Source organism: Garra rufa, chromosome 11, assembly GCF_049309525.1.
Source record: "Garra rufa chromosome 11, GarRuf1.0, whole genome shotgun sequence".
NCBI classification, from domain to species: domain Eukaryota; kingdom Metazoa; phylum Chordata; class Actinopteri; order Cypriniformes; family Cyprinidae; genus Garra; species Garra rufa.
This window is the reverse complement of record NC_133371.1, coordinates 24,765,843-24,781,478: the sequence shown is the minus strand read 5'-3', so window position 1 is coordinate 24,781,478 and position 15,636 is coordinate 24,765,843. Positions and strand designations below refer to the sequence as shown.

Sequence of the window (15,636 nt, the reverse complement as noted above, 5' to 3'; positions counted from 1 at the left end):
TAATGAGGCGCCACGAGGAGACACAAAACACTTCATTACGGACTGTGGTGAATCATTTTTACTGCTCGTGTTCATGTGGGCTTGCAGTCTGAGAACACCTTATCATTTTCATTTAATCCAAATTGATGTAAAAGGATTGAATGCTACTTGATACTGTGCATCTTTGAAATAGAATTACGGACCCGACGGAATAATAATAGTCTAGTCTGGGCAACATCAGTGCTTAGGGTTATGAACTGATTTTAGTATCATTCTTTCTGATCCCCAGTGTGCAATAATAGAAAAGAGAAAAATCATTTGAACCTGTTTGTACCTGAATATCTTATCCTAGTACTTTAAAAATAATAAAACAATGCCAGTACAAAATACAACATTAAAAAGTTGTATTAACTTTTTTTTTTTTTTTAAACAGACATTGTCTAATAGTGACAGACATTGCACCAGCAGGTAGAGTTAATGTGGGAGTCCACATCTCTCACCTTTCCGAGCCCATTGAGTTTTAACAGTCCCACTAAAGCATGTGGTTGGTAAATGAGAATAAATTGGGGTTTAAACTTTCAAAATGCAGTTTAAATGCAGCTTCAGAGGGCTCTAAATGATCCCAGCCGAAAAAAATCTTTGATGAGTGTTGATCCAAAAACATCCAAAATAGTTAAAGTTTGCTATTAAAAAAATAGCTGAACATAAGTTCACAAATAAAATAAATTGTTACTGCCTTCAGTTATTATTTTGGAATAAATGTAAAATGCTTAAAACACGAACTTAATGAGATTCATACTTTGCTTTAATAAATAGAACATTGATTTCATTGTTAATTGAACATGAATTATGATTTTTTTTTTTTTTTTTTTTTGAGGAAAGCATTTCAGGATTTCTCTCTATATAGTGGACTTCTATGGTGCCCCTGAGTTTGAACTTCTAAAATGCAGTTTAAATGCAGCTTCAGAGGGCTCTAAATGATAAAAGACCCGTTATTTTCTAAAAATATTTTTTTTTTTACAATTTATATACCTTTTATCCTCAACTGCCCATCTTGTCCAGCTCTGCGTGAACTCTGTGTATTCCAGTTCAAGACGGATGGGGTATGTCAAAAAACTCCCATCTTAGTTTCCCTCCAACTTCAAAATTGTCCTACATCGCTGCAGAAGTACTGACCCAGTGTTTACAAGTGAACATGCAAACAAGATCAAATGCCCTTTATCTTTTAAAAAATGGTAAAACAATAATGTGGGATGGAAAACACAGAGTTTGTTTCACTAGATAAGACCCTTTTTCCTTGGACTGGATTGTTTAGAGCCTTTTGAAGCTACATTTAAACTGCATTTTGGAAGTTCAAACTCTGGGGCACCAAAGAAGTCCACTATATGGAGAAAAATCCTGAAATGTTTTCATTTAAAAAACATAATTTCTTTACGACTGATAAATGATACACATGAGCATCTTGGATGACAATGGGGTGAATAAATGATCTGTATTTTTTTTGCTCTGGAAGTGAACTTCTCCTTTAATGCATCCTTTTTGAAGAAAAGTTTTTGTGTGTCTCTTTAAATGTTTGGGCATCAGAGTCTTCTTTTGTTGACCTCTTGTCACTTTCTCTACTAGTTTTTTACAGTAAAACCTCTTGACATTTCAGGAGCGGATTCAGTTATGTACAGATTCGTTTGTTGGCTGATAGTTAAACGTTTTTTCCTCTTCTTTAATAACACGAAATGGCAAAAAGGAAAATCAAATTAAATTTCCTAGAAGGATCATTGAACCAGGGCAGCGCTCCTAAACGCTTGACTGGAGAAAGTGTGTACACGTGTGTCCCGGGCTTTTGAAAATTGCCTTTGGAGCGCAGAGGCCCTGAACCATCCCACAGCGACACTTTACCCTTCCTCGCACTAAACCCAAAAGGTCATTCTTTTGTCTTTGCAGGCCCTGTCAGATTGCTGTCTTTTCTCATATGTGAGAACGCTGGGACGCTGTGAGCCAGTCAATACAGGTATCTGTGGGTAATGGAAAGAGATTGATTTTTAATGTTTCACTGCCCTTTGGAATGAAACAAAGACTCTTCTCGCCATATTGGTAATCCATGCTACATAATTAAAATGCGTACCCAGTGAATTAACCGGGGATAGTTACTCTTGCCTAACAAGATCACGATTTTAGGCAGTTGTGACTGGTGTTAGAAAATATGAGATGTTATAGATAGATATAGATGGAGCAATCATACTTGAAGTTAATTTAAATTAAATCCAAATGCAGATTTACGAAGAAGTCAAATAGCGCTATTTGTGATTTGTGTACCTCCTGTGACTTTTTTCTCCATAATGTTAGTGGAGCAATCTGTCATGTCTGGTCAGTATGGCATATTGAGCTGTGATTTGTAGGATGAAATTGCAGCATTGCATGCTGAACTGCTCTTGGCTCAGTATGGGGCTGGACAATTTCCAAGCATCAGTCATTCTTTTTCTTTTTTTCTTTTTGCTGATTGATCACTGCCACAAACACCTTTGAATTGTGAACTACTATTCTGGGGCCTTTTTTCCTCCTTTCGCTTCCAATAAAATGGCTTGTTTCAAAGCATCAGATTATTTAAAGCTTGTATTTACACTCACGTCAGATTTAAAGCTAATTGTGATTCTGATAAAAAGATTATATAGAATCTGTTAATACACACAAAACAAAAATTGCGCATGAGTAAACTAAATATTGTTACTAAGCAAGATATAATGATAGCATGAAAGCAACTCTGACTAAAGCTAATATTTAACATAATGTGTATTTTGAATTTCTTTACACTAGTATTTGCATTAAGATTGTTCACACCATGAACGAAAACTGTGACAATAAATATAACTATAAAGTTTTAATAATTGTTTTAATTCTGTGAGAATAGGAAAGTTTAAACCACAGCTACAACAGTAACACTTTCCTAATGATATTCCCAGCTGATGAATGATAAAAACAGCTATTCAGCATTCACCCAAGAACTCTACTCTACATCAGTATCCCATCAACAAGTGACTGTCTTGAATAATTTGCTTAAGTGATTTGTTTAAAAACTGTGATTTAAACAACTCAGTGAGTCATTGAATCATTTACTCAACCATTTTCTTCATCATTAAAGGGGTCATGAACTGAGAAATCAAAAATGAACAACCTGATCCCATGACAAAAACATATATGTGGGAACCTTTTCGCAAGACACAAAATACGTACTGGCATGTATGTTTCGTGACATATTAAATGTGAAATGTCCACTGGGTGGTGCTAAAAGAGTTTTCTTTTTTTCCCCGGAACAAATGAACGTACGTATGGTAGGTTTTATGTGAAATTGGTTTTGTATGTCATCGCAGTTCTGACTTGAAATGTCTGTTGAGTGGCGCTATAACTCTAATGGTCTATGATGTTTTAAAATAACGTACCATCTGCACTACACCTAAACCTACCCGACAGTATGAACAAAAGTGAATGTGACGTAAAACCCAATTGCAAGCATGCCAATTTAGCTTGTATTTGGATCTCTCATCTTTCAACATGAGTCATGTTTTTCACCGGATTTGTACCCAAGGATTCCACGTCCTTAGCCGGCTGAGCTACCGAAGCAAGCTTGTTACATCCGGAAAGTAAAACATATGGAGCTGTAATAATAATTCTGTGCAATTCTGTGTTCATTACTATTGGAAACTGCAGTGATATGTACTTACTGGTTCATATTTCACGTCTTGTGAAAATGTTCCCACAGATACGTTTTCGCCATGAGGTCAGGTTGAGTTTTGCATATTTACAGTACATCAATATCCCATTAGGGGTCGACAAGTGACTGTCCTGAATCATTTGCTTAACTTATTTGTTTAAAACAGTAATTTAAACATATCAGTGAGTCATTGAATCATTTACTCAACTAATTTCATCATTAACTGGGTCATTAACTGATAAATAAAAAATGACCAACCTGATCTCAAGACGCAAAATAAATACCGCCTTGTACGTTTTGTGTAATATTCGATGTGAAATGTCCACTGTGTAGTGCTAAAAGACTGTTCTAACAGATAAACGTACATATGGTACGTTTCATGTGACGTTGGTTTTGTATGTGTCACTGCAGTTCTGACTTAAAATGTCTGTTGAGTGGCGCTATAACTCTAATGCTCCGTGACGTTTTAAAACAACGTACCATCTGCACTACATCTAAACCTACCCGATAGTATGAACAAAAGCGAATGTGACGTAAAAACACAATCACGCCATTTTAGCTTGTTTTTTGATCTCTCAGCTCTTTAATCGTGAGTCATGTTTTTTGTGGGATTCGTACCCAAGGATTCCACATCCTAAGTCCAGTTCTGTGCCAGCTGAGCTACTGAAGCAAGCTTGTTACGTTTGGAAAGCAAAACATATGAAGCTTTAATCATAGCTGTGTGCGGAAGTGTTTACAAGTGCTCGCTGTTTTACCACCTCTAGTGTTAAATTCTGTAAAAAACTGCAATGATATGTACTTACTGGTTTGTATTTCGCATCTTGTGAAAATGTTCCTACAGATATGTTTTTGCCTAAAGATCAGGTAGAGTTCTGAATATTTACAGTGCATCAATATCCCATTAGGGGTCAACAAGTGACTGTCTTAAATCATTTGCTTAACTGATTTGTTTAAAACAGTCATTTAAACAAGCCAGTGAGTCATTGAATCATTTACTCAACCATTTTCTTCATCAATAAAGGGGTCATGAACTGAGAAATCAAAAATAACAAACCTTATCTCATGATGAAAACCTACATGTGGGAACTTTTCCACAAGGCGCAAAATATGCACCGCCATGTACGTTTTGTGACATATTCGATGTGAAATGTCCATTGAGTGGTGCTAAAAGAGTGTTCTTTTTTTTCCCCCGGAACAGATTAAACCTACACGATAGTATGAACTAAAGCGAATGTGACATAAAAACACAATCACAAGCATGCCATTTTAGCTTATTTTTTGATCTCTCATCTTTCAGCTCTTTAATCATGAGTCATGTTTTTTGCAGGATTCGTACCCAAGGATTCCACATCCTAAGTCCAGTTCTGTGCCAGCTGAGCTATTGACGCATGCTTGTTACGTTTGGAAAGCAAAACATATGAAGCTTTAATCATAACTTTGTGCGAAAGTGTTTACAAGTGCTCGCTGTTTTACCACGTCTAGTGTTAAATTTTGTTGGAAACTGCAATGATATGTACCTACTGGTTCGTATTTCGCATCTCGCGAAAACGTTCCCACAGATATGTTTTTGCCTAAAGATCAGGTTGAGTTCTGCATATTTACAGTACAGCAATGTCCCATTACGGGTCAACAAGTGACTGTCTTAAATCATTTGCTTAACTGATTTCTTTAAAGAAGTAATTTAAACGAGCCAGTGAGTCATTGAATCATTTACTCTACCAATTTCTTCATTATAGGGGTCATAAACTGAACAATCAAAATTCCCTTGGTCTTTTGACATATAAGATGTCATTGTACTATAAAAACATCCTGTAAATTTCAGAAGTCAAAACTATCTTGTTAGCTTATATTCTAGCCAATCTGCCAAAGCAGCAGGTTGTGGAATGTGTCACTTTATAATGTAATAGTTACATAAAGTGTTCATGAAATGCATACTTCAGAATCTTGACGGAAGTAGTAGGTACTTTTCACCTTCATTTTAGGAACCATCCTTATGAGTGAACCATTGAATTGTTCACTCAGTTGATTTGGTAGAGCAAAAACTATGTAACAGGCAATGTTGTTTAAGTTACCTAATGTTAACTTCTTGTCTGTTGAGCTGTTGTCTATATTCAGAGCTACAGCACTCATGTGACATTGCTTAATTGTATACAAACTGACAATTTAAATGACTGTTGTTGTGTACAACAATGAAAGGCTTTGATTCTGTCCTTAGGTTTAATGACATATTTGCGTTTTAATTACAGCCTTTCCAAACTAGCTGATGCGCACTGTGCTATCAGGCTCTCTTGCATCTACATGTATATGTCCACCCAAATCCTGTGAAGCAAACAAAAATAACAGTATCAGACAATGTAAAATATAGTCAAAGAGTGCTTGTCAAGGGCATAATTTATTGCATTAGGACACACCAGCTTAGTGGCTCGCTGCATGTATCCTGCCCAATATTTAACAGTGTGCAGAGAGGTACAAAATGTATTCCAGGTATTAAATTGGCCTAAAATAAAATCCTCCACATCCTGTGACAACACTACCAGTCTGGCTGTAAAACTGGGGGCTCTAGACACCTCCAGCTGGGCATTATTAAACAGCTTAACATCTCACCAGACAAGAGAGCAGCTGGAGAGAATCATATCACATGTCTAGAGTTGGAAACAGAGTCAAAACATATCTACGGCAAACAACCCTGTACCTTCCCAAAATACCTCAATTAATTTGTTATTTTAAGCAGAATTTAATAGGACATGCAGGCTATGGCTGGTACCTATCTAGTCACGTCTGCATGCCTGAATGAAATGCTCAATAATACATTATGGATTATATTTCAATTTCAAGATTACGCCTGGGACAAATTATTAATGAGATATCGGGCAATTATGAGTCAACTCTGAAGCTCAAACTCTAGCCAATTTCAGCAAAGCAAAGCAGAGCAATGGTGATCTGAATACAGAAGCAGAGACAAAAAAAGAACACTGGCCGCAGGTTGTTTCCAGATGTTAGCCTGCTCATTTTGTAGTAGAATTATAGATGAGCATTTCATTGCAACTACATATGGAATGAGAAACAACATGAAAACATGAATCTGAAATTTCACGCCTCAGTCTCTTTAAACTTAGTCTCGTAGAAAAAGATTATATGTGCACAGTAATCTGTAAAAAAAAAAAAAAAAGACAAGTGCTCCAATTTTAGCTTTACCTGCACAAATGATTTCGGGCAACCATGTATTTCAAAGCTGTCTGAAATGTTGCTTCTCTTTCAGTGCACATCAAACTCATTTCATGTGTTTCTACTCAAATATACTTCTTGTGCTTCACATGTGAATTGGTTTTTGTTGGATTAGGCATTGCACACCACTATTCTGCTCAATATGAACTGTATTGTGTTTGTGCAAAGCGTGTCAACAGGGCTAAAGTGCCTTTTCCCGTTTATTTCCTCACTGTTGCATATTTATGTGCATTCTGCTACTGTGGAAAGGTTTTATGCAGATGAATAGGCTATAAAGTGTAGAATTTAGATGGTCAGCTCTATTGCCATTTTTATTTCCATCATTTTATACCTTTAGAGATTTAGTCAATGGTCCCAGTGACTGTATCAATGGTAAGGCTCCACATTATCCAGCAGCCAATTTCTTCCTCATCTCAAAGAATGACAGCACATGAAGACTTGATTTAAAACAAAAATAGCATGCATACAAAAGACAACGACGTCCCTTTACACACAGCACTGTGGCTCGTTTAAAAGGAGTAATGCTGCTTTCCCCAGCAATTTTTCTTTTAGCGCCTTTCTTTTTATCTCTCTTTTCTCCTCCTTTTTGTTCTCATTCATATTTAATGCAAAATTGACATAACCAAGAATCTCAAGCATGCAGAAAAAATATAGAGGACATCAAATCCCACACAGCCCTAACAGGCTGTTTAGTAGCAGATGTTTGGTCGTAATACTCAGCAGCTGCAGGATGCATTTGTATCTGGTTGAGCGCAACTATTCAACTCAAGTAGTTAAAAATGCAGTACAGAAGTTATAAATACAATTGAGAATCGAGAATGAAAAAGTAAAAAACGTAATAAGTTTCTATGTAACTGACATCATATGTGTATATTGATTTGAATGGTAACACTTTAGTATAGGGACCAGTTCTCACTAGTTGTCTATAGGCCTTTTGATGTCAGAATCAAAATGCAAATAATTTTAATAGCATACTGTCATCAAAGACGCCATTTGACATTTAAACACACAAACTATGGATGAAACCTGCTATGACAACTCTACTTTTAAAGCATTAATGATTGATTTAAACAATTTGTCCACATAATATTCACATATGCTGTTAATAGTGGATATATTGTATTAGCCCTACAGTTCCAGCATGAAATAATTCTGACTTTTTTCTCACAAATGCGAGTTTATATTCCTAGTTCTGACTTTTTAACTCAATTTAACTCAATAATAGATAGTTTGTCAATTCTGAGGAAAGAAAAAACGAAAGTGTGGGATATAATCTCATGAATCCAAGTGGAGGGGAAAAGAGAGAATGATGAGTTGATTTTCCTCAACAGATTTTTTTTCTTATCAGCGAGAATAAAGTCAGAATTTTGAAATATAATCTCAAATTGACCTTTATTATTTTTTTATTCCATGACTTCCATAGACCACTACTTGAAAACTGCCATTTTCTGCCAGCGGATCTGTCTGTTTATTAGTACTTATAAAAAAATCATATTCTACATTACCTTATTCTACATCCTTAATCTTACCAATATCTAAACTTAACAACTACCTTACTATTAATAACCAGTATTTAAGAGTTTAATGAGGCAAAAGTTGTAGTTAATAGTGGGAACTGGACCTTAAAATAAATTGTAACTTGCTATCTATTGCTATCTATTGCTTTTTTTTTTTTTTTTTTTTTTTGCATAAGACTATAAGACTATATAAGCATTGCATTTTAGGTAAGGTACTAAATGTGCATATTTTCAAAACTGACTTCAAAAAATAGTTGCAAGTGTCACACTTATCCTTGGTCTATTTTAATATAATATAACAATTAGGGCTGAAAAAATATACTCTTGGTTTCTGCGAATAATATGGATTCTTTAACATGTAAAAATATAGTTTATGCACAGCGTTGGGGAATGTTACTTTTAAAAGTAATGTATTACAATATTGTTATGCATTACTGTGTTATTGTGTTACTCCCTATAATTATTTACTTTTTAATGTAAAGTATTGCGTTATGTTACTTTTGTGTTACTTTTTAAATTTGGGCAGTGCTTGCTTATTTGTTTTTAATATAAAAAAAGTTATATTCTTAGCAAATGTAAAAGCCCTTTCACGTTAAAAGTGAAATGAATAGGCCTCAGGCTGAATGAAAAGTGAATTCACTTCTGTACAGTACAGTAGAATACAGAAGAAGAAAGTTCAACACTCCTAAGCAATAAAAAAATTTAAGCACAAATGTTAGTTTACCTAAAAGAGGGCATCGGATGCAAAAAAAAAATTAAAAAAATGTTTAATCCCCAAACCTAAACTGTCTCAATTGACCCTTCACAAACAGCTTGATTGACAGGGAATCTGACCAATCATAATGCCGAATATGCTGTTTTGTCTGGTAAACAAATCAGACAGGAGAGAAGATTAGTTTTGATGGACTTAAACTTGAGAAATTATAAATAGTTCATGCTTTAAGTAAATAAGAAAATACAACCGGTTCATATGTCGATTGATCTACACTCTTAAAAATAAAGGTGGTTTAAAAGGTTCTTCACAGCGATGCCATAAAAGAACCATTTTTGGTTTCACAAAGAACCATTCAGTCAAAGGTTCTTTATAGAACCATCTCTTTCTTAATATTTTATAATCTGAAGAACCTTCTTTCGTCACAAAGAACCTTTTGTGAAACAGAAAGGTTCTTTAGATGTTAAAGGTTCTTTATGGAACCATTTAGACAAAAAAGGTTCTTCTATGGCATCGTGAAGCACCTTTATTTTTAAGAGTGTAATACAGGAATGCAATGGTCTGTCAGGGCTCAAAGAATTTCTTAAAAATTGCAACATTTTAAAGCTGAGACCTTGTTTCACACCAGAAGTAACCAGCTCTGTCTTGTCTGTCGGCGTGTTGTCAGTTTCCTCTTTGTTCTGTGATGTATTTTTCAGTGCATGAGAAAATGAAGTGAAGTGAAGCTGTTTTCATTTTCTGAGCAGTATGATGTCATACTGCTCAGGCCCCGCCCATGACCACTGATGGACTGTCACTTATTAGCATATTTCCCCCCTCAGGCAGTTGTATGCTGTCCGCCATTTTCTATGCGCTCGAGCAGCTTTAGCGACAACAATGTCTTGTAAGCAATGGCAGTGTTTTGTAGTTGGATGTAAAAGTGAACACGAGTTTCGAAGACAAAAAAATGGATAAGAGGGGTGGAGTGAGCAGTAGATCATTATCATTTAAAGAGTACGCATTGAAACGGGTCACTATGAACAGAGCTGTTTTTGACAAGGTAAAAAGGTGTTGTTTTACATGACCATTGAGGAACTTTAACCAAAGTATGTTGTAGGCATTTCATAAAGACTCTAAAGAATTATACTAACTTGAGGAAAATGGGCTACCAGTGTCCTCTTAAAGTAATTTTTGCTTATTTATATCATTAAATTGGATCAACAAAGGCCAGCAGCGAAGACACTAGTTAATAAACCGGGATTTAATACATAAATACAAGAATATTTGTGTGATTTAACATATTTAATTATTGCTGGTTTGCATTTCACTGTTTTTATTCATTTTGAAGTATACTGCATCTGTTTTTGTCCAAGTGAGATGAATTAATCTAGTCTAGAAGTGCAGTAACATCATGTTTACACAGTGCACACAACACCTCTGTGCTCACTCCTGATTTCTCTCAACATGGCAACAGGAGAGCTGTCAGTCAATACATGGGAAAACTTATTACTTATTTGAAAAAGTAACTCACATATTTTCTTGTAAGTTAAAAAGTAATGCGTTACTTTACTAGTTACTTGAAAATGTACCCCTAGCACATTTTCTTCCTACACTAATGTTTTACCCCTCTTCCTGTGGGGATCAATATAAGCTCATGTTTATTTTACATTATTTAGGGTCTTCTTTACACTTAGTTACACATACAGTACATAACTGTCTGTCTGTCTGTAAATACAGTTCATTCAGTTCATCCATTATTCATGGTGCTACAATTTCTTTATGGGCTTATGTCATTCTAAAAGCACATAAAATTGCACTGTAAAGCCATTAGCTTTACAGGAAATGTTCAGTTCGACAGTGGCTAATGGAAGATGAGGAGCGATGGGTCCTGCCTTGTTGGCTAAAGCCCAGTCACACTCCATCTGATCTTTACCTCGGCGTCGAAGGCCTATACAGTACATCCATACTGAGCTGTAGCCGCAGCTCGTGCGCTGGACTTGTGAAACTCAGCACTTTCCACTTTAATGACCAGGGCTCAGCACTTCTTCATTACGGAAGAAGATCAGTTTCATATAATTCAAAGTCAAGCGCAGAGACGTACTGGGTGGGTAGGGAGGTTCTATCTAATGAGGCCGCGTATGCGTGCGGTTGTTTTTCTGCCTGTCGTGTGCTGTTATTCAAAGCTCCCTTCATCCTGAACAATCAGTTTTTCAGACAGCATCACCATTCATGTGTGCAGATTGTTTCTGGCAGATCCTTACAGCTAACCACCTTTTCCTCAAGAAGGATCGTGGTTTATCGTCAGCCTTCACATGGTGTGGCTCTAATCAGAATTATGCGATCGCTGGCATCGAGGAGCCGTAGAGTGCAGCATGCGATTATAAGCCTGTTTGTCTGACAGGCTGATTCTCATTAGAACACTTTCTGTGGTCTCTCTCGTATGAGAGCCTGCCAAAACAGCTGTGTCAAAAGAGGTCACAGCATAATTATCAACCCGTGACAGTAATGACCAATTTATTCTTCATATGTGGAGAACAGACTCCGTGGTTATCTGTACCATTGTGGCAATGAAGCTGTTTGTGTCTTGAGCCAAAGGAGGTTGATAATATCTGGAGAAAGCCATCCTTTAGTGTTTGCGGTCATTTAATGGCAGCTGCTTGGCTGATGCAAAAAGCCTGTGATTTTAAAAACTGCTTCCTTTGTTTATGGAATCATCTAAACTTTAAATGTCACGTGTACTATGTTACAATGAATTGGCTGCACTGATTTCAAAGTTCTAGACTGAAAACTAATAAATGAGCAATATTTAAATGTTACACTATATATATATATATATATATATATATATATATAGTCAAGCCCGAAATTATTCATATCCCTGTCAAATTCTGACTTAAAGTTACTTTTTTGTAACCGGCAAGTTTTTTTTTTTTTTTTTTTTGATTAGAAATGACACAGACGTCTCCCAGAAGATAATAAGACGATGTACAAGAGGCATCATCATTCTTTTGGCAGAAGCCTGTGTCATTTCGGTTCAACAACAAATAAAATAGTAACTTTAAGTCAGAATTTGCCAGGGGTATGAATATACGGACCTCTGTAAAAAAAAACTTTAAAAATCGTACTGATCCCAAACTTTTGAACGGTAGTGTATGTTAGTTGCAATGCTCTTGCAGTGTAGCCTTATTATTACTAAAATAAAAGGCTTTAATGACAAATAAACTTTAACTTTAATTATTATTTTAATAATTATTAATAAGGTGTCATTTTTAACATTTATGTATTAACTAACATGAACGAACAATGAGCAATAAGTTTAATAAATGCTGTACAAATGGTTAATTCTTAGTTCATGTTAACTGAAGTAGTTAACTAATATTAACTTTATTGTAAAGTATTACCTAATCTTTTGTCATGCTTTTCATGCGTTCTTCTAGCTTTAACTTATTGTATTTTTAACTGTAGTGTGTTATTCAATATTACATTTAAAGTTAATACATGTACTAAATTGCAACTCCATCATTCAAAATGTGTAATTACAGTATAGTTAAAGACATGACATACAAGTTTTAAAGAAATTGCTTTAAAGTGTAATTAATCTTATCATAAATGGTTGTCATTACATTTGTTCAGTTCACTTTAACTACATTTCAAAGATGATAAAAGTAATTATGAAAATACTTATAAAGATGTACTCAAGTCCTGCTTTACTGGGGAAAAGAAAGCACTTTAGAATTTATAGCTAATTGCATTAACGTGCATGAAAACATTACATTCAGTTCCTGTAACAAGAACTCTTTTTAAAACTAAAGTCTACTTCTATTTACCAATGTTGCATTGCACAATCACAAAGTTGTTAAACATGTATAAAACATGATTTTCTAAAGATTACACTGAACAGTCTTAAAATTCAAAATTCATATTTTTTAAAGATTAAATGAGTGTTAGATGTAAAAACAGTGTTAATGAGCATATCGACTGATACCGATGAATTAAAAAACTCAATAAAGTACTGATTTGTACATCCCTATTAGCTAAATATATGTTGCTTTTAAAAAGAAGTGTATATATTTTAGCAAAATACACAGCTGTAGTTGAATAGTCATCAATGAAGAGCTTCTTGCTTTCAGATATTGTAGTTACAGCATTTACCAGCAGGGGCTAACTGGATCACATTAAGCAGCCGTACACTGACCCCTTGTTAGAGCCAGACTCTATTATTGACCCCTCATAGGTCTGCCCTGGATGAGCCCAACTGCGCTGAATAATAATCAAGTCTAGTAGCAAGAGCCTGATTTATCTCTATCTCTATCTGTCTCTTCCAGCCCACACCCTTGATCAGTTTCACAAGCATTACACTGTGGGAGTTTTATAGGCACGATGCTTTCCAGCATGATTTATTTATTTCACAGGTGTTGCTTTCTCATCATGGAGATTCAAATGACTGTGCTTTAGTTTCACTGACATAAAGCTTAAATGTTCGGCTGTGAGCAGCACAGGATATGTTGGCAAAGAGCCTTTTGTTGAAAGCATTTGACTGTACTCTACATAACTTATTTATGATTTGTATTTGGGACGATGACAAAAGAAAATCATGGCACGGTGTATTTATTTATTTATCTTTTTTTTTTTCTTTTTTTTTTGTCTATGCACAGCTATGTCTGTCTTTTTGGCTTAGAAAAGTGTCGATATTCTGACAGCGAAGTACATAAATATGTATAAGTGTGTATTTATGGAGGTGAAATACTTCTATTCAGCAAGGGTACATTTATATGTTACAAAGGTTTTCTATTCCAAATAAATGCTGTTCTTTTGAACTTTCTATTCATCAAATAATCCTGAAAAAAAAAATGTATCACAGTTTCCACAAAAATACTACTATTCGTTTTCTCAGTCTGCTGCCTTTAACATGATGAAATCCTGAAACAGAGCCTGATGTGACTTTGAGTCCGGGTCAAAAGTTCTTTTTCATGATTTTGATGATGAACTATTGGATGTTTTCCTTCAGTTCATCATCCACTCACAATAGCTTTAGATCCTTTGGGCTGCTGTAACCCGCCGTGCAGAATGAATTTGCCAGGCGTGCCATAGATTTAAAGAAGTCATCTTCCTATTTCTTTTCTCTTTCTGTAGCTATGAGGGGCTGGAAAAGAAGCTGAAGGAGGTTTTCACAGAGAGGACAGGAATTTTGCGACAACTCTCCAAAACATCAAAGGAGCTGGACAGCATAAAGGGGAACCTGCAGGTAAGACCCTTCCCTTCCTCCACTGGGCTGGTGGGCAAGTTAAAGTGATTTATGTTCCTTTGAATATTTTAATAATCCATAGTGCATATTTGTTACATAATTTATTGCTTGCACTTTGTGGGTACTCCTAGGTTTTGCACTAGCTGTAATGCTATTCATGGCGTTTCTGTTACTCAGATCTTAGTCTGCTTTTAAAATGTTTTGGTTTGCTTTTTTATGTTTAGTTGACATTTTTACTTTATGGCATTTTCAGACATGTTGTTCAAAGAAATATTGAATTATTTAGGGCAGACGTTTTTCTTTTTAAATTTTTGCTGACATTTTTTCCACAATTTTTGTTTTGTATCCTTGCAAACACCAAAAACAAAAAGAATATGAAATTTAATTTAATTAATATATAAATCCAGTAAAGCACACATACCATATCTTTCTAATAAGTAAAATATAACACTTCACAATGAGATATTATTTCTAATTATTATTTCATAAAACAGAATGCTATGGAACAATAGATTAATGAGACCAAAGACTGCCCATTAGATTTACTCAAAACAAATTTTATCTCACGTTTAACCATTTTAGAGACATCAGATCCGGCCAAGGTAAGGCTGCTCTTGGAGGGTTCATGAGTGCTGAATGGCCGCGAGCTCACATCTCCAAAAATGTTGAAGCAAATTTTCAAACGCATATTTGAAGTCTATACAAGTATATTTTTGCCTAAAAACTTTTGAAACTTCATTCAGTGACACCAAAACAGATACAAATTATACAATAATAGTGGACTTGGGCGTCCACCATGACACTCGCTGTGAGAAAAACTGCAAGCAGAGTGATACAAACGCTGAACCGATTGGAGTGCTGTTATCACTAGAATATTGCACTTTTATCAACCAATCAGATTCGAGGACCAGAAATATAATTGTAAAATGTATTGCTGAAATGTATGCTGGAATTTACAAAGCCTTAACAAGACTACAATAATGTTAAAATATATGTATGTATGTATATATATATATATATATATATATATATATATATATATATATATATATATATATATATATATATATATATATATATATTTATGATTTGTCGTTTTTCTGTCTTAAAAATATTGATTTCCTCAATTTCGGGAAACCCTGTAAAAAAAATAAAATAAAATAAATAAAAACAATAGATTAATGAGACCAAAGACTGCCCGTTAGATTTACTCAAAACAAATTATATCTTATGTTTAAACATTTTAGAGACATCAGAGCCAGCGGAAAATTCCAGA

The 15,636-nt window shown here is 35.0% G+C and overlaps 1 protein-coding gene across 1 annotated transcript in view; it reads left to right on the top strand.

The window, feature by feature from the left end:
- The window catches only part of luzp2 (leucine zipper protein 2), a 157,026-nt gene that overhangs the window by 88,374 nt on the left and 53,016 nt on the right, over nt 1–15,636 (top strand). The window contains exon 2 of the mRNA XM_073850651.1: nt 14,249–14,360. Within this exon, the coding sequence (XP_073706752.1) occupies nt 14,249–14,360 (112 nt within the window). The remainder of the gene's footprint in view (nt 1–14,248; nt 14,361–15,636) is intronic.